Source organism: Xyrauchen texanus, chromosome 47, assembly GCF_025860055.1.
Source record: "Xyrauchen texanus isolate HMW12.3.18 chromosome 47, RBS_HiC_50CHRs, whole genome shotgun sequence".
Taxonomy (NCBI): Eukaryota; Metazoa; Chordata; class Actinopteri; order Cypriniformes; family Catostomidae; genus Xyrauchen; species Xyrauchen texanus.
In genome coordinates, this window is record NC_068322.1 from 16144282 (window position 1) to 16171735 (window position 27454).

At 42.0% G+C, this 27454-nt stretch overlaps 1 protein-coding gene across 5 annotated transcripts; it reads right to left on the minus strand.

Moving 5' to 3' along the window:
- Positions 1-4167: 4167 nt before the first annotated feature.
- LOC127639211 (protocadherin-15-like) lies at positions 4168-26900 on the minus strand. Of its 5 annotated transcripts, none has more exons than XM_052121115.1 (12): positions 26756-26900; positions 19371-19476; positions 19056-19142; positions 18340-18450; positions 18014-18184; positions 17747-17837; positions 16371-16477; positions 9934-10134; positions 9513-9644; positions 9291-9369; positions 8855-9048; positions 4168-5339 (listed from the first exon to the last, which is right to left on the minus strand). In XM_052121115.1, the coding sequence occupies exons 3-12, from the start codon at positions 19137-19139 to the stop codon at positions 5295-5297; spliced, it is 1215 nt and encodes a 404-aa protein (XP_051977075.1). In that variant the 5' UTR covers positions 19140-19142; positions 19371-19476; positions 26756-26900; the 3' UTR covers positions 4168-5294. The 5 variants fall into 5 exon arrangements, with proteins under 5 accessions (XP_051977075.1, XP_051977078.1, XP_051977079.1 ...); XM_052121117.1 differs by lacking the exon at positions 4168-5339 and adding an exon at positions 8328-8544; XM_052121118.1 differs by lacking the exons at positions 19371-19476; positions 26756-26900 and adding an exon at positions 18554-18604 and having other exon boundaries at positions 19056-19134.
- Between the last annotated feature and the right edge of the window lie 554 nt (positions 26901-27454).

Here is a 27454-nt window from a genome sequence, read left to right on the forward strand (position 1 = left end):
CTTGAACTCCTTCACTTGGGGCAATACCTCCTTCCCTACCCAGAGTACGCACTCCATCAGTTTCCTGCTGAGAACCATGGCTTCAGATTTAGAGGTGCTAATCCTCATCCCAGCTGCTTCACACTCAACTGCCAAGTGATCCAGTGAGAGCTGAAGGTCACATCATCTGTCAAAAGCAGCAATGAAATCCCCAGCCCACCGAACCGCACCCCTTCCCCACCCCATCTACGCCTCGATATCCTGTCCATGAATATCACAAACAGGATTGGTGACAAAGCACAGCCCTGGAGGAGACCAACCCCCACATGGAACGAACTCGACTTCATGCCGAGGTCCCGGACACAGCTCTCACTTTGGACGTAAAGTGATTGGATCGCCCTAAGAAGGGACCCCCACACCCCGTACTCCCGCAGCACCTCCCACAGTATCTCCCGGGGGACCCGGTCATATGCCTTCTCCAGATCCACAAAACACATGTAGATGAGCATACTCCCAGGCCCCCTCCAGGATCCTTGGGAGTATAAAGATCTGGTCCGTCGTTCCATGCCAGAACAGAAACCCATGGTTCTTCTTCAATCCGAGGTTCGACAATCGGCTGAACCCTCCTCTCCAGCACCTTGGAGTCAACTTTACCAGGGCACAGCCTGAAGAAGCGATGTGACACCCCCCTCTACATCCCTTGGGCCCACCACCCAAGGCGCTGCCATATGGGTGGTAGTGAAGGCTGGGGGTCTTGATGGACCTGACCCGGGCAGCAAAGTCTACCTTGCTGGGGGAGAAGGTGTCGGAACTGGTGAGGGAGGTGCAGCACTACCATTTGGATCTGGTGGGGCTTACCTCGATGCACAGTCTTGGCTCTGGATCCGTAATCCTAGATAGGGGATGGACTCTATTCGAGGCGATGGGTGGATGTGGGGATACTCACGAGTCCCTGGTTGAGCGCCGCTACATTGGAGTTTACCCCGGTGAATGAGAGGGTCGCCTCCCTATGCCTATGGGTAGTGGGGGGGAAATTCTGACTGATGTCTGTGCATATGCACCGAACAGCAGTTCAGAGTATTCAGCCTTCTTGGAGACCCTGAATGGAGTCCTGAATAGGGCCCCAGTAGGGGACTTCATAATGATGCTGGGTGATTTCAATGTGCACGTGGGAAATGACAGGGACACCTGGAGAGGCGTGATTGGGTGGAACGGCCTCCCTGATCTGAACCCAAGTGGATATTTGTTGTTAGACTTCTGTGCTAGTCATGGATTATCTATAACAAACACCATGTTCGAACATAAGGATGCTCATAAGTGTATGTGGTACCAGAGCACCCTAGGTCAATGATCGATTTTGTAATCGTGTCGTCGGATCTGAGGCCATATTTTTTGGACACTCAGGTGAAGAGGGGGCAGAGCTGTCATCCAATCACCATCTGGTGGTGAGTTGGGTCAGGGGGTGGGGAAAGACACCGGACAGTCCTGGGAAGCCCAACGAGTAGTGCAGGTGAACTGGGAACCTTTGGAGGAGGCCCCTGTCCATGAGATCTTCAACTCACACCTTCGGCAGAGCTTTTCAGGCATCACTGCGGCGGTTGGGGACTTTGAACCAGAGTGGGCAATGTTCAAAGCTTCCATTGCCGAAGCCACGGTGGAGACCTGCGGCCTCAAGGTCTTAGGTGCCTCAAGGGTTGGGAACCCTTGAACACCGTGGTGGACACTGGTGGTCAGGGAAGCCGTCTGACTGAAGAAAGAGGCCTTACGGGATATGTTTTCCTGGAGGTCTCCGGAGGCAGTTGCAAGGTACCGACAGGCCCGAAGGGCTGCAGCAAAGCAGTGGGTGTGGGAAAACTTTGGAGAAGCCATGGAGAAGGACTTTTGGTCCGCACCAAAGTGCTTCTGGAAAACCGTCCGCCACCTTAGGAGGGGGAAACGGGGAACTATCCAAGCTGTATACAGCAAAGATGGGATGCTGTTGACCACAACCGAGGAGGTTATTGGGCAGTGGAAGGAACACTTTGAAGAACTCTAAATCCCAACACGCCCTCTATGCTAGAGGCAGAGCCGGAGGCTGATGGGGATCAGATTAAATTTCCCTGGGGGAGGTCACTGAGGTAGTCAAACAACTCCGCAGTGGCAAAGCCCCGGAGATTGATGAGATCCGACCATAAATGCTGAAAGCTTTGGATGTGGAGGGGGTGTCATGGATGACACTCCTCTTCAACATTGCGTGGAAGTCTGGGACATTGCCTAAGGAGTGGCAGAACGGGGTGGTGGTTCCCCTCTTCAAAAAGGGGGACCAGAGAGTGTGTGCCAACTACAGGGGTATCACACTTCTCAGCCTCCCTGGTAAAGTTTAAGTCATATATGAATTGCTATTAATTAAATGTGTAATCATGGATTAATTCCCTAACAACTTATTACATGAACTAATAGTTTTAATGAATGTGTTTATTACCACAATGAGCTGGTCATGTATTTGAATTTCCACCCAATACGGGTGCACTTAAATACATTAATACATGCTTAATTACTGCATTATTACTGCAAATACATGTGTTAAATACAACAACTAAAAAAAGAGATATACAAAATATCACATACGTATTTATATGTGATATTTTGTAGATCTCTTTTTTTTATCTCTGCATCCTTCTGTTGTAGTTTTTTTTATTTAATGAGGCAATATTTTTGGAAACCAATGTTAAATAAACAGCTTTTATAAAGTCCAATGATGATCATTAATGATAAATGAGTTCTCAATTCATGACTTTTTGGGCAGGATTTTGGCAATACTTTCAGCAATTGTTTTAATTAATTATTAACTAATGGTTTGCAAAGATATTATGTTATGACTTTACTTGTTGAGGCACATGACTATTAACACATTATTAAGTAATTGTTGTAATTAACACATGAATTTTCAGTAATAATGCTGTAATTAAGCATGTATTAATGCAAATTAGTGTACCCATATTGAGAGGATGTTTAATTACATGTCTTTGGTTCATTGTGGTAATTAAAACATTAATTAACCCTATAAGTTCATATAAAAAGTTGTTAGGGAATTAATCCTTGATGACACATTTAATTAATAGCAATTAATATATGACTTAATATATTAATCAGACAGAATCTTTATTAGTTGCTGATGTGGCATTATTAATGAATGGCTTAGTTAATCATGAGTCATACATTAACTCAATATTATCTGTGCATTAGCTAAGCATGAATTAATGCTTATTAATGCACCTGTATTGTAATGTTTTACCCAATTTTTTATTTGGAATTTGGGAGAAATGTTGTAAGTACTTTATAGAATAAACAAAATCAACATTTTATTCAAACACATACCTATAAATAGTAAATCTAGAGAAACTGATAATTTTGCAGTGGTCTCTTATATTTTTCCAGAGCTGTATTTTATAAAGAAAACAATTCATCATTAATTGGATTTGTTGCCATTTTTGTTTTTCAAATTGAAAATTCAATATATATTTTTTATTATATTTCATATAAAATATTTAAAGAAAATAAGACACTACCTAAAAGCTCTATCTATCTACCTACCTACATACATATGTCTCCAAAAAGTATTTTGGACACTTAATAAATCTATGAATGTCATTGCATTAGATAACAAAATATCAAAGCACGTGGCAATTATTTTAAATAAATCTAATCACATTTTTCAAGTAAAACAAGAAACAAGTTTCAAGATGATTTACCTTACCACCTGTAGCAGATCCCATAATAATTGATTCCTGTCACAGCCACATGAGGGTAGCAGACATCTTTTTAGTGTCTCTTGGCTTTCTGGAACATTTCTTATGACACTTACAACTGTTTGCCAGTTTCTGATATGATTAAAAATCCAATATATTAATACACTGATGATGGTGACAAATAAAATATAGTGCAATGTAGAAATGACACCAGAAAAGAAAATTAGTGTCACTTCATAAGGAGGAACATATTATGTTTTCAGTTTTTCCTTCCATGACATGCACAACCACAACTGCTCGCACCCAAATTTCAATGAGATTGGCATATTACATAGATCATGTTTACGGATAGTGTTCCCGTCTGTTCTTCACACAAAGCATTCTTGTGGCATCAGAAGACTTGGAATACAGTGCACATGTGGAATGGGCGATAACAACACTCTTCAGAATGCTCTATTTATGTCCCGCAGAAAAACTAAAGTTCCTGCATGACTTTCTTTATTCCTTGGAATACAAAAGTTGTCAGACCAAATTATATACTAATGGTTTTCAGCCAAGTTTAAATGGTAAAATAATGATGAAACAGAATAATTCATGAAACAGCACACAATTTAAAAAGTAACATTCGAAAAACAAAAATCAAATCATTGTTTGAGCCAACAAAAATGGCAATGGTAAATTATCAAATAATAATAATAATAATAATATGAATTACAATATATAAAACACACCAATAAAAATCCAGACTCAGCATTAATTAAAAAAAAAAAAGCCTTGTCCTGCGAACAGTTCAACCTTTGGGCTATAATCTACCTTCACTTTAAAACTGACCCTTACCTGAATATATGCCAGAGTGGTTTTATCATTTTAACCTGTTTACCCTAACAGTTATTGTATAGCAAAGAATAGCCAATTGGAATTTTAATAATGGAGCATGGAATACACAGAAATTACACTAATTTAAGACAAGTTTAAACTAGGTATTTGAAACCAACAAACAAAAACACTGCTTGAGAAAACAATAATATATGAGCAAATGGAATTTTGAGTCAAAACCATATTATTACTAAGATACTGTATAACCCTTGTGACATCTTTCCAGAGTCAGTCTACTTGCCAAAGTCTCTACAACTGCATCTTGTAGATCTTGCCAAAAACAACCAGTATATGAAAGAGTGAAATCTGATTTATAATGTGGTTTGATGTGGAATTGTACTGTTGGTACATAAAAAGAATATAAGAAGTTCCAGTGCATTAATTTGTAGGAGAACTGAGATTTTAATCAGTTGAATTACTGATCACTTCAAATTGTGAAAAGCATTTATTTTTACTCTTATTTATTACTCTTTTTGAAGCTGCCATTATCAGAGCTCACTGTATCTCTCACATACAAAATCCAAACATTCTCAGAGTAATCCAAAGTGTTACAAAAACTGCTGCCTTCCAAGAGTCGTATTAGCAAATTATGTAGAACATTTTGTTTTTCAGCTCCATGTTTTTTAAAGAGTCTTTTATTTTGCTCTACATGTCTTGGCACAGATGCCTGCCGATGACTTTTGAGATCTATGTCTATAAATACAGCTCATCTCATTCCCATTGAATGTGGCGATGAGAGATGGGTGATGATTCTTCCTGCAGACAAACAGAAAAATAAAACACAACAGATGGTTTGTAGAGTGGAGATTTCACCTTTGACATCTCAATATACTGTATATACTGTATTTCTTTAAATTCATCACTTTCATAAGAAACCTTTAATTTTCTTAATATTCAATTTTATTGTAGACATGCAAGGGTTTTGATCAAATTGCTAAGGCATTAAATCCTGCCCTGGAAAAATGCATTCACATTAGTTCCAGGATTATGTGGACATTCTAAGCTTGTCATTTTTCCTATCACAAGATCTCCAAAAGCCCTGAGCACAAAGCCCTAAGCACAAGAATGCAATGCAGTATAATCAAACTACAATTGTAGCACATTGCAGAATATTCTACAAGTTTTGGTAGGTCAAACATGGATTTTACTCTCTTGTCAGCTTCTCAGGCAGGTCTTAGTATTTATTTTCCTAATGCTACAAATTATTATTTTAGGAAAATGTACAATCTATTTTTATCTGCAAATTTGGCCATAGCAACATTTGGCATCTTAAACCATCAATCTACAATATCTATAACATATCAGTGTGGCAGGGCGGAGAAGGGGAGCCGGGTCGTGATCCTACGCACCCGGTCCCGTATTAGGCTAATTATGCCTCCGTGAGGGTTAAAGGCTGACTGCAGGGGTTCGTGCGGGAGAGAGAGATCGTTTACGGACATGTCCGTCATGTGTGTGTTTATGTTGTCTTTTAAGTTTACCATTAAACTATTATTTATATCGTCAAGCCGGTTCTCGCCTCCTCCTTTCCATTGATCCCTTTACACTGGTGCCGAAACCCGGGAAGGAGGAGGGATACGCCGTAGTAGAGTTCTCGCCACTACCGTCCACCCCAACGGAGCAGCCGCGGCCATCTGCCGGGGGACGAGGAGCCCAGCCGCCTGAACGAGGACGATGGCCGCCAACCGCGAGGGGAGAAGGGGCTCCTAGCCAACCTCCTGGAACGGTCAGGGCCGCTGCCAGGGGCGCAAGAGTCGCCTACCGGCTGCTGAAACGCGGCAGGATTTAAGACCGCCGACCGCAAGCGGGAGGGGCTCACTGGCGACCGCCTGGAGCGAGAGAACTGCTGCCCGGTCCCGTATTAGGCTAATTATGCCTCCGTGAGGGTTAAAGGCTGACTGCAGGGGTTCGTGCGGGAGAGAGAGATCGTTTACGGACATGTCCGTCATGTGTGTGTTTATGTTGTCTTTTAAGTTTACCATTAAACTATTATTTATATCGTCAAGCCGGTTCTCGCCTCCTCCTTTCCATTGATCCCTTTACAATCTGTTTGTGTGTTTTTGTTCATTAACTCAATGTCAAGTCAAATATAATCAGAAAATACTAGTCACAAAATAGATTCCAAAAAAAAGATTATGTACTCCATCTACTTACAGATTTGACAGTAATGTCAGTATGAATGTCTTAATTTAAAATACATTCAAGAGATGGATAAAATATTCAAACACTGCATATTCAACAACTGCATTTTACCATTTTTCTTTGTTCATGGGCTTAATTAAGGCTGATCATGTGCAGACCACAAAAATCACAAAATTCCTTTACCAGTTCAGCATAAAAATAGGAGAATTATAAAACCTAACATGCATGAATACTTAACTTTTTTTTTAGAAGTCTGTTTTTTTTTTTTTTTCCTTTGGATCCTTTTCCATATTTTTATATTTAGAAGGATTTGGCTTTTTCATAAAATCAACATGTTTAAAGATTAAAAATAAACCAAGCCATCTACAAAACTCAACATTCCTGTGGGTGAATAGTCAGATTTGAGATTCATCTGATCTGTTGGCTCATCATTTGGTTTCAGTTGTTTCAAATAATTTCTTGGTGGGATCCACTTTTTCCAATCCTGTGGCCTTATTTTGGTCCATTGTAAACTGGTTTTGTCCATATTATTGACAGAGCCTTAATTAATTTGACTCATCATCCTGTGTGTCTTCATCATCGCTGCTGTACATGAGAGAGAGCATGGTCTTGTATGGATTTCCATCATTATCATCATCATTGTCATCTCCATAATTTGCATTGCCTTGAATTATATAGTTTTCTCTGAATCCTACACAGGGATTTGGATAACAGTTGTCACCTGAGATTTTCTCAGAATTTTCTTCAGTATTTTCTATCACCATTGCTTTAGTGATGAAAGTAGCCTGCCAAATATCCACTCTGTTCTCCATTTGACAACCTAAGATCAAATCCTGCCCTTCACTTTTCTGGTCAAAATCTCCTGATCTTCCACATCTTTAAAAGAGACTGATTTTCCAGCTACTTTTCCATTGCTCAAAGTAGAAGAAGGGTTGTTTTTTGAGGTTATTTCTGGAATCACCAGGATGGGTAGCAGGTCATGGAGGGGCATGGGCCTATCAGATTCTCTAGAGCCATAAACCCTGGTTGATGGATGGGACATTTCATTTCTTTTGGTGTACAGCCCATATCTTCCAGCCAAACCACAAGAACTTGGGGATTCATAGTCCAAGTATGCCTCATTGTGGTAGGAGGCATCCTCTATGTGTGGTATGGGATGTGCTGAACTGACCTGTTGACCACGGAGAAAGGGCATGTAAGGTCTCCATGAATAACCATGCAATTCCACTGCTGCAGTCCAGTGCTGATTATAGAACACTTATGTATGTCTGTATTCCCTTGTATAAATTGATAAACATATGTAATTACGTTTGCTTGACAAAGCCAAAAAACCGTTTGTTGGCTGTCTGGCCTATACAACCTTCCAAAATTGTTTTATTTGAGATGTTAATAAAATCATTTTAAACTTGTGGGCAAGGCTTTGTCAAGCCAACATCAAAGTTTTTTCAGGACAAATGTTCCTTTTCTAGTTAACAATTGCACAACATCACTTTCAAAACACTTTATTACAGTAAGCTTACATTTGAAACTCAATACACTTTACACACATATACAATACCAATTATACAGTGAAATATCATGACAGCTCATAAAACAAGGGGATCATACTCTTTATACTGACTGGTTTAAATAGTATACCGCATTTAGAGGTGTTTGGTAAGCCGCCACATTGACAAACTAATTTAAACCAGCCTTTATAAAGAGTACACAGCTTTCACTTTCCCAGAAAACACATCTCACCTTCACGAGGGACTGTGTGGAACTTCCGAACACGTCTAGCTACTTAATGTCAAGTACTTACCTGCCGGAACCATCTTAAGCTCTACATAAGAAGAATTAAAGAGGAAGTTTGAGAATATGTTGTTAACTACACCGAAGCAGTGGGGCCATTCATAGCTGTTTATGATTGATCCCAAAGCTATGTGCATAATAAAATGTAGGCTACCTGTATAGTATGTACCAGTTTTCAGTAGACTGTTTTATATTTTAGCTTGCATTTTTATATGTAGTTATTAATTCTTTCCATACATTTTGACATGGTCACACATGCTCTGAGGACTGGAGCTCAAAATTGCTCTCTCAGGTACTTTGGTAGAACTCAGTAGTATTTGATATAGTACATCATCTCTTACCACATTAGGGTGCTTTCCCAGGGCTACAGAGCCCCTGTCTGCTGGATCCCGTCTCTCTCTCCTTATCTTTGCCAGCCAGAGGAGGAGAAAAAGTGCTGTCATGGCCACAATAAGAACAAGAGCAGCGATGACACCAGCCATACCCGCATTCATGTCTCCAAACAACCGTTCCTCTTCAAACGGACTTCTGGGAACTGGAAAACAGGTTGTGATGTCCTAGTGTAGTAAAAACCACTCACAGTGACTTTTGCATTTGCCATTGTAAAGACCAGAATAAGTTGTGTTTTGAATGCTGCAATGGATGCTGGTGTACAGGTGTCCTTACCATGCTTCTAAACTATGCTGGTCAACCAGCTAGACCAGTACCAGACCAGCACTAAACCTTGTTATCTATAACCATTTCTGTGTTTCGATATATTTTCACACTATTACAGACCTGGTTGCCCCCTCTGTAGAACTTCTATGTCTACTGAAGCACGGGCAGTCTCGCCCGACTCTTCATCTGTTGCAATCACCTGTTATAAAAGGTGACCATCAGTGATTTAATGACAAGAGTAATCATTTCAGTAGATACAATATGCATACGTACTCTTGCTGGTTTGTACATTAAATGTTTAAGGCTATGTACAGTTCTATAGTTCTATACAGCCATTGTCACCTCCAAGATGTGTCGATCAAAGGCTCTAAGGCGGTCAGTCTTTGCAATCACAATTCCATCCTGGGTGATGTGATATAGTTTATTGGTGCCCATCATCGGGTGCAGTGTGTAGTGGACTTTTGGGTTTATTTCCTGCAAAAGAAATGATAATTTATGGTATATTATAAAAATTGAAATAGGTTAAAAAAAAGGTTTGGGGACAGTTAAACCATATTTGTGGTTTAAGACTATAAATTTATCAATAATTCAGAGAAACCTTGATGCTATTTTGAAGGTGTTTTTCAATATATATCTAAATATATCTAAATATATATGTGTGTGTGTGTGTGTGTGTGTGTGTGTGTGTGTGTGTGTGTGTGTGTGTGTGTGTGTGTGTGTGTGTGTGTGTGTGTGTGTGTAAAAATAAAGAAAATCACTGTACATCTTTGAAGTCTCTGTCAATGGCCTGTACGACAAGGACTTGGTTCCCGTAGGTAGAGACCAGTGTAGCAGGGCTGACGTTCTCAATGAGGAACCCTTTGTAGACGGTCTTGTTGAAGTAAGGAGCGAATCGGTTTTCAGATATCACATGTACTAGGGCTGTTGCCACAGAATATTTCTTGGGGTCATTCAGTTGCGCAGCCTGTTGTGGATAGCAATGGGCATCAGCACTTATTATCACTCAATATGGTACATTTATTTCTCAATGCAGATTCCTTTTACTGCCTTTCCCATATAAATTATGTGCTGAAAAGTGCAGACATTACTGTTATGGTTCTCTTTCATCATCTCGTGTTCGAGATCCACCTATGGGAAGGGCATCCGTACCTGACCTCTGCAGAAGCATCCAATTGCACCAAGTCTGGCTAGACAGACAGAAGCGCGTGTCCTATGCTCGGTAAGGTCCCGCCCCTTACCTAAGGGCATATAACAATCTGCACGCGCTGCTGCTCCTCAGTTGACATTCGCTTCTCGCGACCTCTGTTTTGTACTCAGCTCGGTTGAAATTAGAGTTTTTCACTCACCCGCCTACAGGAGGATACATCGCACAGATCAGCCTCCGCCTGACGTGATTAACCTTTTTTCAGCCAACTTAGCTGTTTATTGTTTATTGCAAGTCGCCCAAGCTCGCTCTAAACTACCACCAGGCTGCCCGCTTTTCTCTCTCCTGCTCCACGCTAAGGATTTTTCGGAGTTTTCGAACATTTATGGCATTTTCTAAGCCTCACGGCCTCCTCTGGGGCAGCCTATCGCGTGCCTGCCCGCCGCGTGCGGTGCCCTCATCGCAGCCAAGGATTCCCATCCTTTATGTGTTGTGTGCATGGGTCTCAAACATGCGGAGGAGGCTCTAGAGTTTCCGGAAAACTGTAGCCACTGCCTGGCGCTGCCTAAAAACTCCGCGCCGAGGCTCAAGGTCGCCGCTACCCAGTGCACCGACCTCGAACTCTCCGACTCGATGGGGGTAACGGTGATGACGACGCTGCCCTGGTTTCCTCCCGGGCGCTGCCTCGCCAGCTGGGCTGATCAACACAACCCGAATTTCCTGAGGAGATTCTCTCAGTGGACCCCTCGCTCGCCAATGAGCCGGCTGGTTCTGGTGACTACGACGATGCGGGCCTTCTTGAAGGTTCGGAGGACGAGGATGCCATCCCGCCTTCTGTGACTCAGGCTAACGCTCCTGCAGCCCTCACCCAGTCTGTCCTCATCGAGGTTTGTGAGCGAGCGCCGCCGCCTCAATATCGAATGGCCAGCTTTACAAAGTGCCACTGACCAAGAGAGGGACGGTATGACGGAAACTCCTGGGACCTCCTCCAGGCTCGAGAAAACAACTTCTCCCTGTCCTTCCTGCATGCTAAAGCATATGAGGTACTTTTGGGGGACCCGCTGGACCTAAAACACGGTCTCGCTGGCCTTGAAGTAAGGACATGACGGCCCTTGGGATGGGTGACCCCCGCCATCGAGCCCTCTGTCGCCAGACACCTTAATCCATCTCAAGGTGGTCTACTTGCCCCCCAAACCTGTTCTCCTAACAAAATGGACCGGTTTTCTGCCTCTATACACCAGGCCTCTTACAAAGCCTCGGCCTTGGCCGCCAGAGCCCTCAATGTCTCCTCTCTTCTGTCTGCATACCAGGCTGAACTCCTGGTCGATATGGGGCAACAATTGGAAAAAGGGACCCCACACCCTCTCTGTGGAAGGAGATTGTTACGGTGAATGACCTTGTTCTCCGTAATGCCCGCCAGGCCGTCTAGCCTCGCGGGCGCTCTATGGCGTTCTCAGTGGCTGGAGAACGTGCTCTTTGGCTTAACTTGTCGGGCCTCCCTGACAGTGAGAAACGGCGCATTGCGGGTGCTCCTGTAGAGCCTGGCCAGGCTCTATTTGGCCCTGCTGCCGCTTTAATGCAACAGCGTATGCGACGACAAGAGGAAGGAGGACGAGCGCTAAAATTATGCCTCCCGAGGAGAGCTGCACCGCGCCAGGCACCACCACGCGACCACCCAACCCTCCTGCTTCAGGGCGCCCTTTCCATTACCCCGTAAGGCAAAGCCTCGAATAAGCCACCTCATCAGCAGGGTAACCCGCCTTCTGCTAAGCCTTGGGGTAGAATGTCTTTCACGCTGCTGCGCCAAGAAACCCCCCACTCTACCCCCTCCGATTCTAAACGGAAGCGGCCGGCCTGATCCATGGCCTCAGGGGCTTTGAGTCCACGCTCGGGCCACCAGCCCCCGGACTCTTGTTCTGACCCTCCAAGTTCTCAAGAAAAGGAGGGTTTCACTCGGTGGGGTCAGCCCCCTACCAGTGGGTGCCCACCCTGTGTGTTCGGTTCAGAACCATGTGTGTTCCCCTGTTCAGCCCATATCAGGGAACTTCCATGTGCTGGAAGTGTTTACAGTGAGAAACAGTATGAGAGCAGTGTCACCACACAGCCCCTATTACATCTCTCCCACACACTCAATAAAGGCTTCGGCCCAAGTGTTTCAAAAAAGAAAAAGAACACAAAAAATCACAAAAATCCAGCACAGAGAGAGAACATCTCTCCACAACCCCTTATGTCGCCCCTATGTTGTCCACTAGATGGCGCCATTGTATTTCAAATGAGCAACTCGGGCATAAACGCAGCAATAAGCGCTTCCCCGGCTCAGGTGGGCTTCACTTGCGAGCCACACAACAGCTTGGCAGGCTGTGTCGGCTCCCGAGTGGGTGATTCGAACCATAACGAAAGGGTACAGGCTCCAGTTTGCCAGGAGACCTCCACCTTTCGGGCGGCGTATCTTTTCTCACACAGAAAAGAGCTGCACACATTCTGAAAGAAGAAATTTCCTCCCTCCTCGTGAAGGGGCGTATTCAAGTAGTACCCCGAGATCAATGCAATCAGGGGTTTTACTCCCGCTATTTCCTAGTTCCAAAGAAGGACGGCTCTCTCCGGCCCTATTATGGATCTCAGAGTGTTAAACAAACATTTGAGGAAATACAATTTCAGAATGTTAACACACGGCACACTCAGCTCAATTCATCAGAACGACTGGTTCACATCAGTCGATCTGAAAGATGCCTTTTTCCACATCAATATGTACGCTCAAGACAGGAAATTTCTTCGCTTTGCCTATCAGGGCATATGCTACTTAATTCACAGTCCTCCCTTTCGCCTCTCGCTGAGTCCGAGGGTGTTCTGTCTATGTGCGGAAGCGGGCTTAGCCGCTGAGAATAACGGGTCTCAGGATCCTAACATACATAGACGATTGGTTAATCATAGCCAATTCCAGGGAAGAGGTGGTGCAAGACACTCGCCGTGTGCTCACGCACATCACATCACTCGGGTTCAGAGTGAATGTGAGCAAGAGCAATTTCACACCTGCCCAGAGTGTTATATTCCTGGGTCTGGAGCTGAATTCAATCTCAATGCGCTACGCTTTTCACAAGAACGCTGCTGCTCTCTAATGAATTGTCTATCACAATTCAAGGAGGGGACGAATGTGCCATATCGCAAGTGTCTCAGATTACAGGGTCTTATGGCATCAGCTATTCAAGTTTTGCCTTTGGGCCTTCTAGTGATGAGGGCATTCATGAAGTGGGTTTTATCCTCCACTTCAGCCCATTACGCGACCTCTGCCGCTCTGTCACAGTGACGCCGTGCACAGCAGCCTTGGCGCCACTGGAGGAGTGCAGACATGTACGCACATGGGACCCCTCTCGGGCTGTTATGTTGCGAAAAGTGGTAACGACAGACGCGCCCTTAACAGGCTGGGGAGCCACTCAGGAGGGCAGGACGGTGAACGGTTCGTGGCCGAAGCGAACTTCGCTCAGCCCACATAAATTATCTGGAGCTCATGACCGTATGGAAAGCTCTGAATCATTTTCTTCCCCGCCTGCAGGGGCATCATGTGCTCGTTCACTGCGACAATACCACTGCAGTGGCACACATCAATCGCCAGGGCGGCATGCGCCGCCCAAGCTTCATGCCCTAGCTCACAGGCTTTTGGTGTGGAGCAGGCGGCACTTCCTGTCGCTACGCGCAACCCATGTTCCAGGTGTCCTGAACAGGGCGCGGACCTTCTGTCGAGGGGAACCCGCTCCACGGAGACTGGCTGACTCCACCCCCAGATAGTGGGCATGTTGTGGGAGAAATTCGAAGGCTTAACGTAGATCTCTTCGCCAGCCAAAACTCCCACTGTCTTATGTTCTTCTCGCTAAAGGACGAGGACGCCCCCGGCGTGGACGCACTTGCCCACCCGTGGCCCAAAGTGCTGCTCTACGCGCTTCCCCTGTGCCTGTTAATTCCTACCCTGGCCAGGGTGAGAGAGCAGGGCCTGTCCCTAATTTTGATAGCACCCAGGTGGCCCAAGGCACCATGGTTGGCAGAGATAATTCCTCTTCTGCATGCCCAACCGTGGCCCCTCCCTCTTCGCACAGACCTGCTGTCTCAGGCGAACGGGAAATATATCACCCACACCCGGACAGGGTGGCTCTGTGGGCTTGGCCCGTGAGAGGACAAACTTAAGCTCGATGGGGCTCCCCCCACGGGTGGTTGCAACTATACAGAACGCTAGGGCTTCCTCCACAAGGTCCCTATATGACTGTAAGTGGCAAGTGTTTGAAGGGTGGTGTGATGAGCGCGGTTCAACATCATATCAGTGTTCAGTCTCTGATATTTTATGTTTTTTACAAGACCTTATGGATAAAGGCAGGACTTTTTCCACTATTAAGGTCTACCTGGCAGCTATTTCCGCTTGTCATGTTGGGTTTGATGGCTTAACGGCAGGGCAGCACCCCTCATTCAGTAGATTTATGAAGGGTGCCCGCCGCTCTCTCCCAGTTACTAGAAGGACTGTCCCTGAATGGGACCTCTCCATGGTGCTGGAGGCTTTATGTCAGCCACCTTTTGAGCCCCTGGGAGGCGTTTCCCTGAAAATTCTGTCTTTTAAGACAGCGTTGCTCCTGGCCTTAGCATCAGCTAAACGTGTCAGTGACCTACATGCACTCTCTGTTCATTCCTCGTGCACTAAATTCTCTCTTAGTGGAGATAAGGTTTTTCTTAAGCCTAACCCGGCCTTTATGCCTAAATGCTTCCCAGCATTCTCGTGTGAGGTAATGGAGCTTTCCGCTTTTCACCCTCCTCCTTTTTCATCTGAAGAGGATCAGAGGCTGAATGGTCTGTGTCCGGTCCGTGTCCCGCGGGCTTACTTGGATAGGACCAGTGCTTTTCGGAAGAGCAATCAGCTCTTTATCTCTTGGGCTCCTCCTCACTCGGGAATCCCATTTCTAAGCAACGCCTCTCACATTGGCTTGTGGAAGCTATAATTTTGGCTTATGAATCTTCAGGAGTGCTGCCTCCAGAAGGCATCAGAGCCCACTCAACGAGGGGCATGGCCGCCTCTTGGGCTCTGTTCAGGGGAGTTTCATTGCAGGACATCTGTTCTGCTGCCAGCTGGGCTTCTCCCCATACTTTTGTACGTTACTACCGACTGGATGTAACCAGGACCCCGGTAGCTCATTCTGTCCTGGGGTGGGTTCTTCATAGCCCCTCCCCTGTTGGTTCCTTTTTTCTTTATATATGTAATATATTTTATATATATATATATATATATACATATATGAAGTAGGGAAAAAGGGGTAATGGGCCGGTTGGCTGTACACATTCATGTCACCGAGCATGCATTAACATTCCTGCTGGGTGTTGTCTTTACTGGGTGCTGCTGGGCTGATATTTATGTTTGTGCCACTAACATGTTTCTTCAGCTCTGCCAGTACACAGTTCTCACTTGTGTGCTTCAGGGTTGCCATGTGTGTAATTACGGGACGTGTCAAGCACCGCCTCCTTGGGGCTGACCGTTCCCTTTTCTGGCTTGCAGGACCTCACTGTGAGTGTATTGGGCAATCGGGGAGCTGTCCATGTCTCCCATAGGTGGATCTCGAACACGAGATGATGAAAGAGAACAATAGGTTACTCACGTAACCCGGTTCTCTGAAACATTGAGTGGAGAGATCCACTAGCTTGCCCCGCTTGCTGCACGAGAAGCGAATATTCTTACTGAGGAGCAGCAGTGCGTGCAGATTGTTATATGCCCTTAGGTAAGGGGCGGGACCTTACCGAGCATAGGACACGCGCTTCTGTCTGTCTAGCCAGACTTGGTGCAATTGGATGCTTCTGCAGAGGTCAGGTACGGATGCCCTTCCCATAGGTGGATCTCTCCACTCGATGTTTCAGAGAACCGGGGTTACGTGAGTAACCTATTGTTTGCATATGGTTGTTGAAGCAGCTCTGTATTGTCTTACAGGACTCTGTTAATGCTACAGCAAGTCTTTGCAAAATGCAGATCAGTGTGTTAAATACAGTAAGGCATCACCTAGTTGTTCATAAAATATAACGTGCAGTCGTACCATTATGCGCAGCCTGAATGAAGGGGTTAAGAGTCTGTTTTCCACACGTTGAAGCAGAGTGATCTCTCCAGTTTCATGGTCAAGTGTAAATCTGCCATTGTCATCACCTGTGAAAAAAATAAGCGCCAATTCATTTTCATAAACATTGGAGTGTAAATTTAAAGAATGTATGATATTAGAATTTGAGTTTAATAGCTTTTAGTCCATGTCTACTAGCTTTGAGGTCATATTCAGTATGTTTGTTCACAAAATTAACTTCAAAAGACTACAAAATGAAACCAAAAATATTTCAAAATTGAAAGTACACTTGAAATGAAATTAAAATTCTGTCAAAATAACGAAGTGGTCAAAAAATCAGCTACAACTCTGATCGTCAGGGACATCATTTAATCCCACTCTATTTTCAGAGTTTGGACATGAGCTTTATTACCGCCTGCTGGTGGAATCCCCAAACTGCAAATGCAGAAACTAAGTTCAAACTTTGCACAAAGTTAAGACTTGGGGCTTTATTTTCATGAAAACGCAAAGCACAACTAAGCTCAATGACCATGCATTGGTCAATACCAAATACCATGTATTTATGGTCTAATTTGTAAGTCTAAAGATATTTTTCCACCTGTTATCACAGAGTGATTTTTAAGTCACTGTAAAATGGGCTGGTGGAAGAAATTGGAGAGAGTAAAATGTATGGAATTGGTAGGCAATGATTTTTTTCACCACTTCGTTATTTTCGTTTAAGTTTTGTTTGAAGTATAATTTCAATTTAGAAATATTTTTGTTTTATATTTATTGTGTTTCAACAAATTAATTTAATTTATCAAAATCGACTGGTAGAAGTATAGTGCATGCTGACACATTCACTGTTAACACTAGCCATGATTTTCATAAATATAATTAATTAATTAATTAATATTAACATAGAAATAATTAATAATACCTACATTCTCTGTAGTTATATGGAGCATACATTTTCCATGTGTATAAAAGGAGCGTGTCCCTGTCATAGAAATATGCCTGACAATCAACAAGGATGCATTTTAATCCAAAAAATAACATAATTTTCAATTACATACAGCCCATTTACACTACTGTGCTTAACGCTAGTGCTCTTAAAATAGGGTCCATGGTTTCAAACGTCTTAACGCAACAACCTATTTTTCAGGAAAATAGCCACTTTATTTACACATACACCCACAATAGCGCAAGTGCTCCCACTCATGCCCACTTGCGCTTTGCGCTGGCATGAAAATCTTGCTTAGAATTAGCGCTCTCATGAAAACTGGATAAGACATGGCGTATGGTCGTTACATGTAACGCTGCGCTTTGCGCGCTCACAAAAATAGAGCCCATGAACTCATATGTAATATTTTACTCACCAGACAATATGCTGTAGACCAGAGGAGTCTGGATGTCTTTGTCTCCATCCTCAGCATGAATGGGACCCGGAGAGAAATATAGCACAGTGTCCTATAACATAAAGAGCAGATGGGCTAAAATGAGGCTTTGGCTGTTGGATGTGCATACAATTACTGTATTTGGATTTAAAGTAATTTCAGCCAACCCAGTCGCCTGCACACAGAACCTGTTAAACATTACATTATTCCCTTCAAGCACTTAAGTGGATATGAAATGACACTACATACCTCATCTGTCTCTGTGATGTTGACGGTGTAGACAGGGTTGGTGCAGATGGCATGATCACTGTCTTCATAAACAGGAGAGCAGGGCAGAAACTGTGGGTACTGGTCATCACCATCTAAAACATTTACTGTGACTTTAGCTGTTGTGCTGTACTTTTCTTTTGTGTTCATTTCCTGATGGTAAATGTAAAAAACATCAGGACCTATGTAATCTGTAACACCTTTTGCGGTTCTGTAAACAAACTTCTTTTCAAAAACATGAATGTCTTGTGATGGAGGGTCAGTGGATACTGTATTTAATTGATTCATATACAGTATGTTCCACATACCACAGCATATATGACCACCAGCAGCTGTGTTTTGGTCTCAAAGTCTAACGGTTTGTCCAGGATCACCATCCCACTGTTGGGCAGATCTATTCTGAAATAGCTGGCATCAGGCTGAATGACAGAGAGACAGTGCTGTCAAATTAATTAAAGGTAAAATCAGCTAATATATTGAGTCACAGCACACATATATCATGAATATATTGAGAATGCATACCATAAGGGCAAAGGTTCTTGGCCCCAAATTATTTGAATACTTAAGTCATGCCTGGAAATGTCATTGCAAAAATATCAAATCAAGTGGCATTAATCATAGTGGAGAAGTAAAAAAAATTAAAATATATATTTTTTATTTACATTTTAAGTTGTAATCATTTACAGATAACACTAACAAAATATAAGATTAAACGATTCAATTTAATGGAAATTTGTTATGAAATTTCTATGCGTAAATCTTGAAAATTGCCTAGAATTTGTTTGCTAGTTCTGAGAAAAATATTTTACAGATGCCTCTTATATTATATTTGCTAATGCAAAACAAATTCATACATTTTTGCGTGTGGTTTGTATGTCCAAATACTTTTAAAGATGCTGTAATGTCAAGATCTGTGAGGATCAATTGGTCAATACCAAGTGCAGATAGATTGATTCTTGGCTGCTTCACAGCTTTTATTCAGTCTTTCCTTTGTCATTTTGTTCTTATCAGATGTGTCACTCACTGAGGATTTATCAGTCAAATAAGTGATCGTGTCTCCATCAGCATCTTTGGCTTTCACTGTGAACACCACTGAATTTACAGCCATCAACTGTGGGAAGAAAGTCAGTGCTCAAGTGTCAGGATGGGTTGTGATTATTTAAAACAATCACAGTTTATGTAGCTGTTGGCCCCACCTTGACCAGTCTGGAAGTGGGAGTGCCACTTGATCATACAGTATGTTATTTCACTAACAGTCAAAAATATCACAGAGCACTGATTCAAAGTCATGATGATTTGTTTCTGTTGTAACATATTCTATTTTCTGAGAGGTGTTTACCTTTTGCAGTGTGATAGAATATGTTTAGAGCCATCTGGCAGAGAAACAGTCTCCATGGCATCAACATGGCTAATATTCCCCTTGGGCTGCGATCTCCTCGTCCGAACTGTGGAAGAAAAGACCAAACCCTGAAAGTGAATCACTCTGAAGGATTTAAAGTGCTCCTATTTCCTGTCATAAAGAATAGTCTTTCATATTCAGTCATAGGTCAATTGAAATCAAAAGATTTCCAAACCATCATTAATACTGTTGAGTCACACCAGCAGCTGTTGCCATGATGCAAACTTTAGTTTCAAGTTTAATGTTTTTCTCCCCACAGTTTATGATAAAGATTGCATTGTGAAATATGTAGAGTAGCAGCAACAGTTTGACTGGCAATATCTATATTGTGCAGAGTAAAGTGCAATTGTGCAGTAATATTTAGTATGTAGTAATGTAGACCTGCAACAGGTCCGAATATTGCTGAAGAATATTGCTTCAAGTGTGTGGTGTTGAATAGTGAACCTAGTCCTGGTGTTGTCCTTGGTTCAGGACATGGATGGCCTGGGGAAAGAAGCTCCACCTCATTCTCTCAGTTTTGGCCAGCAGGGAGCGGAAGTGTTTCCCTGACCGCAACAAAGAGAAGAGTCCATGTGAACTGATATGGTTTGAGCAATGGAGGAGTCAGGAGACAACGAAGCAGGTTCAAGGTCAGTCCTTTTATTATTCTCCTTAAACACACAATCGACGTAACCGTCGATAACAAATAAATATTCTTTTAAATATATGAAAGCACTCTAAATGGAAAACACTCTCTCTATGTTCAATACTGTCGTGCTTTCTGGACACTCTCTCTCTCTCTCGACACTTGGCGTTCCTTAAATGTCTCTCTCTGTATCACTATAACAAGACACAGGTGTTAGAGGTAATTACAAACCAGGTGACAAGCCTTACCGCTCTCTCTCTCTCCCGCAGACTGACACACGACCACGCCCCCCAAGCCACAGTCCATTATTAGGATGGTTGAGGGCTTTCATGATTTTCCTGGCTTTGGTCCAGCATCATTTGCTGTAGATGGACCGCAGGTCAGGGAGTTTGAGGAGGGTGATGCACTTTGAGATATATGTCTGCCCACCCTTACTGCTTGAGGTCTGTCAGTCTGATGCAGAGGTAGGCTAAATCCTAGGTCCTCCAACTTGGTGGTGAGATTTGAGGGAATTATAGTATTAAAAGCTGAACTGTAATCAACAAACAGCATTTTAACATAATTTCCCTTCCTCTTGTCCAGATGTTCTAGGACTGTGTGGAGGAGGTGTGTGATGGCATCGTCTGTTGAGTGATTTGGATGATAAGCGAACTGTAAGGGATCCAGGGTGTCAGGTAGTGAGGAGGTGATGAAGTCTCTGACCAGTCTTTCAAAGCACATTGAGGTCAGTGCTACAGGACGATAGTCATTAAGGCTGGAAGGCTGGGGTTTCTTCGGGCAGGAACAATAATGGACTGTTTAAAGCAGGTTGGAATTACTGACTGTTCCAGGGAGAGGTTGAATATCTCTGTGAACACCGGTGCTAGCTGGTCAGCGCAGGCTCTGTGGACCCGGCCTGAGATTCCATCTGGTCCTGCTGCCTTCCTGATGTTCACTCTCTAGAAAGCCTTTCTCACGTCGCACTCTGTGATGGTGAACGTGTTTCCAGCAGTTATCACTATTGCAGACTATTGCAGACTATATCATCTACCAGTTTCCTGATCAGTCCCAGGACTGCTTCCGTAAACTGATTGATATCAATTAGTTGAGCTATTGAGATTAACCAAATTTGATTAATCAAACAGTTAAATACACAGAAATACTAGAATCTCACACATTCTCTCCTCACATATGTTTGTTTAGTACTTAAAACCTATTAAGGTGTCTTTAGCCACTGCAAAGCCACCCACCTGGCAGTGACGTATGTTACGTGACCATCAGGTTGCTCATTTGATCTGCCACCTTCCACCTCAAACACACCACATAAGAGCTTTTTCTAATCCTCATAATACCAGCAAAGCTGCCTGAGAGCTGTTTTTTTCCCTCCCAAGTTTTGCGGACCAACCAGGTGAAACCAAACAACTTTCATAATTTCTTTGAGAATAAGGATGACATAATTTCCACTTCACTGATTTTTTTAAGCCAAACCTAATTGAGTGTTTCTGACTTGGTCAAATAAAATTTGTTCAGTTGGATTTGAAACTCATGGCTGCTAGTGGGCACCATCATCATCAATTCACAGCCTTCCTGGGTAAGATAATAACTGACAATCGTACTTAAAGATTCACTCAGTAATTTTTTCCTCATTTAAAAAGTTTTACTTCTAAGTAAATGTATAGTCATTTTTAAACATATGTATAAAATCATGACAACTTATGTGAGATGAAGAGTTCAGTCATATCAGTAACCTTATAAAAGCTCTTTTATTCTACATTTGACAGGGGCTCCTCATGGGGCAAGCCATGTTAGCATCACATGGCCAGCTGAATACTACTTGCTTAATCGCAGCAATATCACACTCGCAGCCGAATTACACTAGTGCTGATTTAGGGCCATATCGCACAATAACGAATATGATATTGTTTATATACAACAGTTCAATCAACAAGTTAATTTAAAAAATTGGGAAAAAATGAGTACGGTTATAAAAAAATGCATTTGTGCATGGACTTCTTTTCTTACGTGATGGATCAGAATCTGCCATTGCTAGTTCAAACCAAATGATATGCCTAATGTCACTTTAGAACTAGGATTATGGCTTGGGCTGTTTATTACAAGTTATTGGAGAAACAAGGATGTGTGTGTGTGTGTGTGTGTGTGTGTGTAGGTGTGTGTGTGTGTGAGTGAGAGAGAGAGAGATAGAGAGAGAGAGAGTGAGTGAGTGTTAGTCAATTTTCTGAAGATAATGTCATTTTGGTCAAATTCATCTTATTTTCTCAGTGGAAAAATAACTGTCCAAGTGGTGGTAAATGGTCTGCACTTATATAGCACTTTTTTTTACCATAGCAGTTTTCAAAGCACTTTACACTGCGACTCATTCACCCACACACTCACACACCAATGACGGCAGAGCTGCCATGCAAGGCGCTAGCCTGCCATTGAGAGCAACTTGGGTTTCAGTGTCTTGCCCAAGGACACTTCGGCATTTGGAGTCATGTGGGCCAGGAATTGAACCACCAGTTGCCAACCCTGCGATTAGTGGTAAACCCGCTCTACCACCTGAGCCACAGTCAACCACAAGGTATTCCTCACTATTTCACGGTAGCTGGTATGCAAGAGTCATTCACTGAAAAGACTGCAATCTCCTCTGCCATTTTGAACAGTATGTCCTCTAAAATGTGGAAACTCCGGTAAGAGGTAAGTGTCTTGAGTTTGTGTAATTAATTAGTCGGTTGTGTCTCTCAGATGAGCCTTAATGCTGAAGTTGTTTGTTTAAAGCTATTTCCTAGCTTTAGTAATGTAGCAGTAATACGGGCGATCACGTCGTGCTAATTAATAAAAACACTGACTCACTTTATGTCGCTTTTTGTGTGTGTGTGTGTGTGTGTGTGTGTGTGTGTGTGTGTGTTTATATAAATATAGCAGCACCCCTTCCCCTATCCGGGTATAGCACTCAAAAACATCTGCTCACCTGAACTATATTGTGACGGGTAAATGACAGGAGAAGATGGTCAGAGGTTTCATGCAGATATTTTTAATGAATTTGTGTTGTCTCTTGGAGTTTCATGAGCACAAAGGCATATCAGTAGGAAGGATTTATGAATGAAACTTTTCCCCCTCTTCTTTCTATTGAACACTTTTAAATAGGCTACTCATGAAGAGTTTTGGCAACTCTATAACCTGTAAATCTACTTCACTAGCTAATTACACGTTGACATAAGCACCATAGATATCTATAAAGAATACGCTAGACCGGAAGATAACATTTTCAAAATGGCTGTGCGCTAGTTCCTCTAGCACATAAGGCGAATCATTTTCTTTTCTACGTCTGTGTCGGATAGCATCAGACCGACCACGTTGCCTCTCAGAGTATACTATTTTGACCACGAGCGAATATGAAGTCCCCGCAGACAGTGCTGATGGCGAAATTTGCATCACGCATACTGTGCGTGCATCAATCAGCAATGTGAACAAGCAAAGTTTACGTTGCCCTTTAAGTCAAAAACACACCTTGTGAAGCCCGTAAGATGCAGGGTCATTTTATTTTTATCTTTTCAACTAAATAGAGGAGACATAGCTAACTATGTTCAAGTTTACTGCTGAGCTGGCTTACAGTGGTTTAACATTACAATAGACCCTCTCTGACATGTGCAAGGACATATAGTTTCCATACCGATAAAGGCATGTCATATTGATTCAGCATGTAAAGTATTGATAAAAGATGAAACTATTAAACAATGTCTAAATATTTCTTTAGATGCTTAATTTCATATTGCCACAAAACAGGTGGTATAATACAAACATTTCACTGGCAGTCGGTTATCTCAGCAAAGACATTTGCAAGGGCATTTACCAACTAGATTTTAAAATTTCCTGAAGAAGTTGTAAGTGGTGCTTGCTCATGCAAAAAATCACAGCCACAATGCTATGGTGTTATGGCAAGTTGTCTGGGTGTTTCTATGCAGTTTTTAGGGTTAGGGTTAGGGTTAGGGGTTTTGTCTAGAGTTTTTTAGTGGGTTGCTATGGTGCTAATTGCTAGGTGTTCTGGGTGGGTGGTAGGTGGTTGCATACTGGTCCAAGTAAAAAAAGCCTAGAATAAATTAACAGAATATATGTTATTATGCCCCTAGATATAGATCCTTCAATGTTAGTCTATGGGATTGATTGACCTGTTTTATTGTTCGCTAAATGAAAAATGTTTGTCCGATTACTTACGTTTACATTTACATTTATGCATTTGGCAGACGCTTTTATCCAAAGCGACTTACTCTGCACTTATTACAGGGACAATCCCCCCGGAGCAACCTGGAGTTAAGTGCCTTGCTCAAGGACACAATGGTGGTGGCTGTGGGGATCGAACCAGCGACCTTCTGAGTAACAGTTATGTTAACAGTTATGTGCCTTAGCCCACTACGCCACCACCACTCCATACTTCAGAAAAGTAAAAGCACACCTCTTCTCTAAAGCCACACAATTTGAGGTATCATTTATGTCCATACACATAAACGGTGCAGGATGAGTTACTCCCCCATTTAGGTTTAGTGCTTTCAAATACCAAACAACACTATCAATTTGTTGATCACGAGTGCTTTTAAGTTTATATAGCTTCCGTTTTAAGTCTTAATATTTATATTTTCAGGGTAACATCATGATTAAATTGTTAGCATCTCTCAACCTAGACAAAAGTCTTGCCAGTCATGTTAACGCCTAGTTGAAAGTATCCTCCCTGTTGTGTATCTTCACCAAGATATAATGAATGAGTGTGTTATTATATTTGTACACAGTAAGGATGACTGTATGTGGATTCCTTGTGATTATGGATTAAATGGAGTAATTAGTACAAAATAGGAAGTAGGTCTCTGCCACAGCCAAGATTATGGGATTACAGAGCAATATGGTTTAATATTCTTGCTGCACACGGCAGCTTGCTATTTAATATGCAAGTTTGCTTGTGTCAGAGTCTGTATGTGAGTGCAAATCTAAACCACTTTGCCAAATTAATGCTCTCATGATTTTTTTAAGTATACACCAATCTTGTGATGGTACAATTTTAATTTATTATGCTGGTTTTATTTGATTGTTCTTATCTCACACTTGAGAGCAACGTATCTGTAAATATCAATCTCAATGTTGATTGACATTTCACTTTAAGAGTGTAAAAACATTTTGTATACAAGTTTACTTGCTTAAAGGGCATACATTTTGACAGAATTGTCAATTTTGTGTGAACTATCCCTTTAAATGTAAAAATTTAAAATGAGTGGGGCTATAAACTTGGAAATACAATAGAAAGAGACCAGCAAGCCAAACAAAGTCAAGCTTGTTTAGAAACGTAATGACACCAGTTGTCTCTTTAGAGGAGGCTTTCAGACTCATTAGTGCAGCTTTGGAAATTGACTGAACCATAGTGTGGTAATTAGAGTGAGGTCTGTGTATAACAATCTGTCTTAGCTTGGTTAAAAGAATGAATAAAGATTCATTATTTGTTCTAGTTGAAGTCACAATGCCATTTTTTTCTGTCATGTTTTATAAGATCAAGACCAAGCTACCATATGCTGAATAGATGCTTTAGTAATCAGATTGCTTTGAGACTGATCTAAAGAGGCCTCTGAACATCTATCACTACTACACCACTTCTGGCCAGAGCTCTAAAAAAACACCCCCATTAAAGGGGAGTTTGTAAGTCTGGGTGGTATATCAGTTCTGGATATGAATGGTGCAATTTTTTTAGAAACTATTGTCAACTCTGCAAATTGTGTTGCAGACACCTTCATTGGTTATAATGGGAGCAGTTTAGTCTAGTTTTAGTTTTTAGTGTGAATCCATCAAGTTTCAAATTAGAAATTAATAATCAAATGAGAAAAACTGCCTTATTTGTGAGGTAATTCATTCACTATATTATAAAACAGGAATTGCCAATGGTAATGTAATATAATATATATACTGTATATATATATATACATACACATCCAAAACAAATTATAAACTGTATATTACATTACCATTGGGAAATTCCTGTTTTCTTTTTGTTTTTTTTTATAAAATAGTGGATATTTGCACTATATTTGTGTGTATGTTTACAACATACTATTTATGTATATATGTATATATATTTTTTTATAGTATTTTATTCACTGTATTGTCAAAAAAGAAATAGCCATTAGTACATGTTCATATAATATATACAAATATTTTAGTTACATATGTAGCAGAAAAAACTATACAAATATATAAAATTGTATAAGTATAAAAAATAAATACACATAAATATACATAATTATACATTTGCAGTTTATTTGTAAAGTAATTCACTGTATTATAAAAAAAATAGCTATTACTGAAATACATGTGCATGACTACATTTAAACATATAGGAATGTATAACTATTATAAATAAATATATATAATTCATAAAATTACTCATACCCTGATATAATATTTTGGTCATACTACCCACCCCTCAAATTTGCAAATCTGAGCAGGACGATTTAAAGATACTAAACAAGGGCAGACAAGGCATGCTGGGAAAGTGAGCAATGCTACTGTACAGTCATACATTTTTGCACAAGAAGAAAGCAACAGTTGTCAATGTTCTGTGAAGTGTAAGAAACATAGTCAGACACTAGAACACACACACACACACACACACACACACACACACACACACACACACACACACACACACACACACACACACCTACGCTTTCAGTATTGTCCTCACCGTTCCTCAATGGTGGTTATCCTTTGTTTTTCAGCTCATGGGATCCCCATGTCATTTTCTGTGGTGGATGTTCCTGTTGTACACAACATGTCTCGCCAGTGTGATGCCCTGAAACCTGTGTCACACAGAATACTGGGTAGCAGACCGCAAGAGTACTCCCGGCTAGTTAAGTCAGGGCTGTTGAGAGAGGGCTAGAGTGAGCGAGAGAGGGCTAGAGTGAGCAAGAGAGAGAGAGAGAGAGAGAGAGAGAGAGAGAGAGAATGTGTTTAGCAGCAGAGAATTAAGAGCTCTCACACACAGCCAAGCGAGAGCTTAGAGAGCATTTTCAGAACAGGATAACAGGCTGCTGGGAGGGAGGTTAAACTAAGAACTTTAGCTATGGCGCCTGAGCTAATACAGTCCAATGTGTACAAAACTGCTGCTAGTCTCTCATTAAACTTGCTTTGCCTCCCTCATAGTGTACAACTCAGGTCAAGGGTTCAAGGGTATTTTGCATTTAGAAATAGTATCTCTCTGTGGGGTCGAAAGGTAAAGTCAAGTCAAAGTCAAAGTCAGCTTTATTATAATTTTTAGCACATAGCATGACAATGGATAAAAACTAAAGGCATTTCATTCTGGAAACTACAGTGCTATATGTAGTAGACATACAGACAACAATAAAATACAGACAATAAATACAGACAATAATACTACAACAAG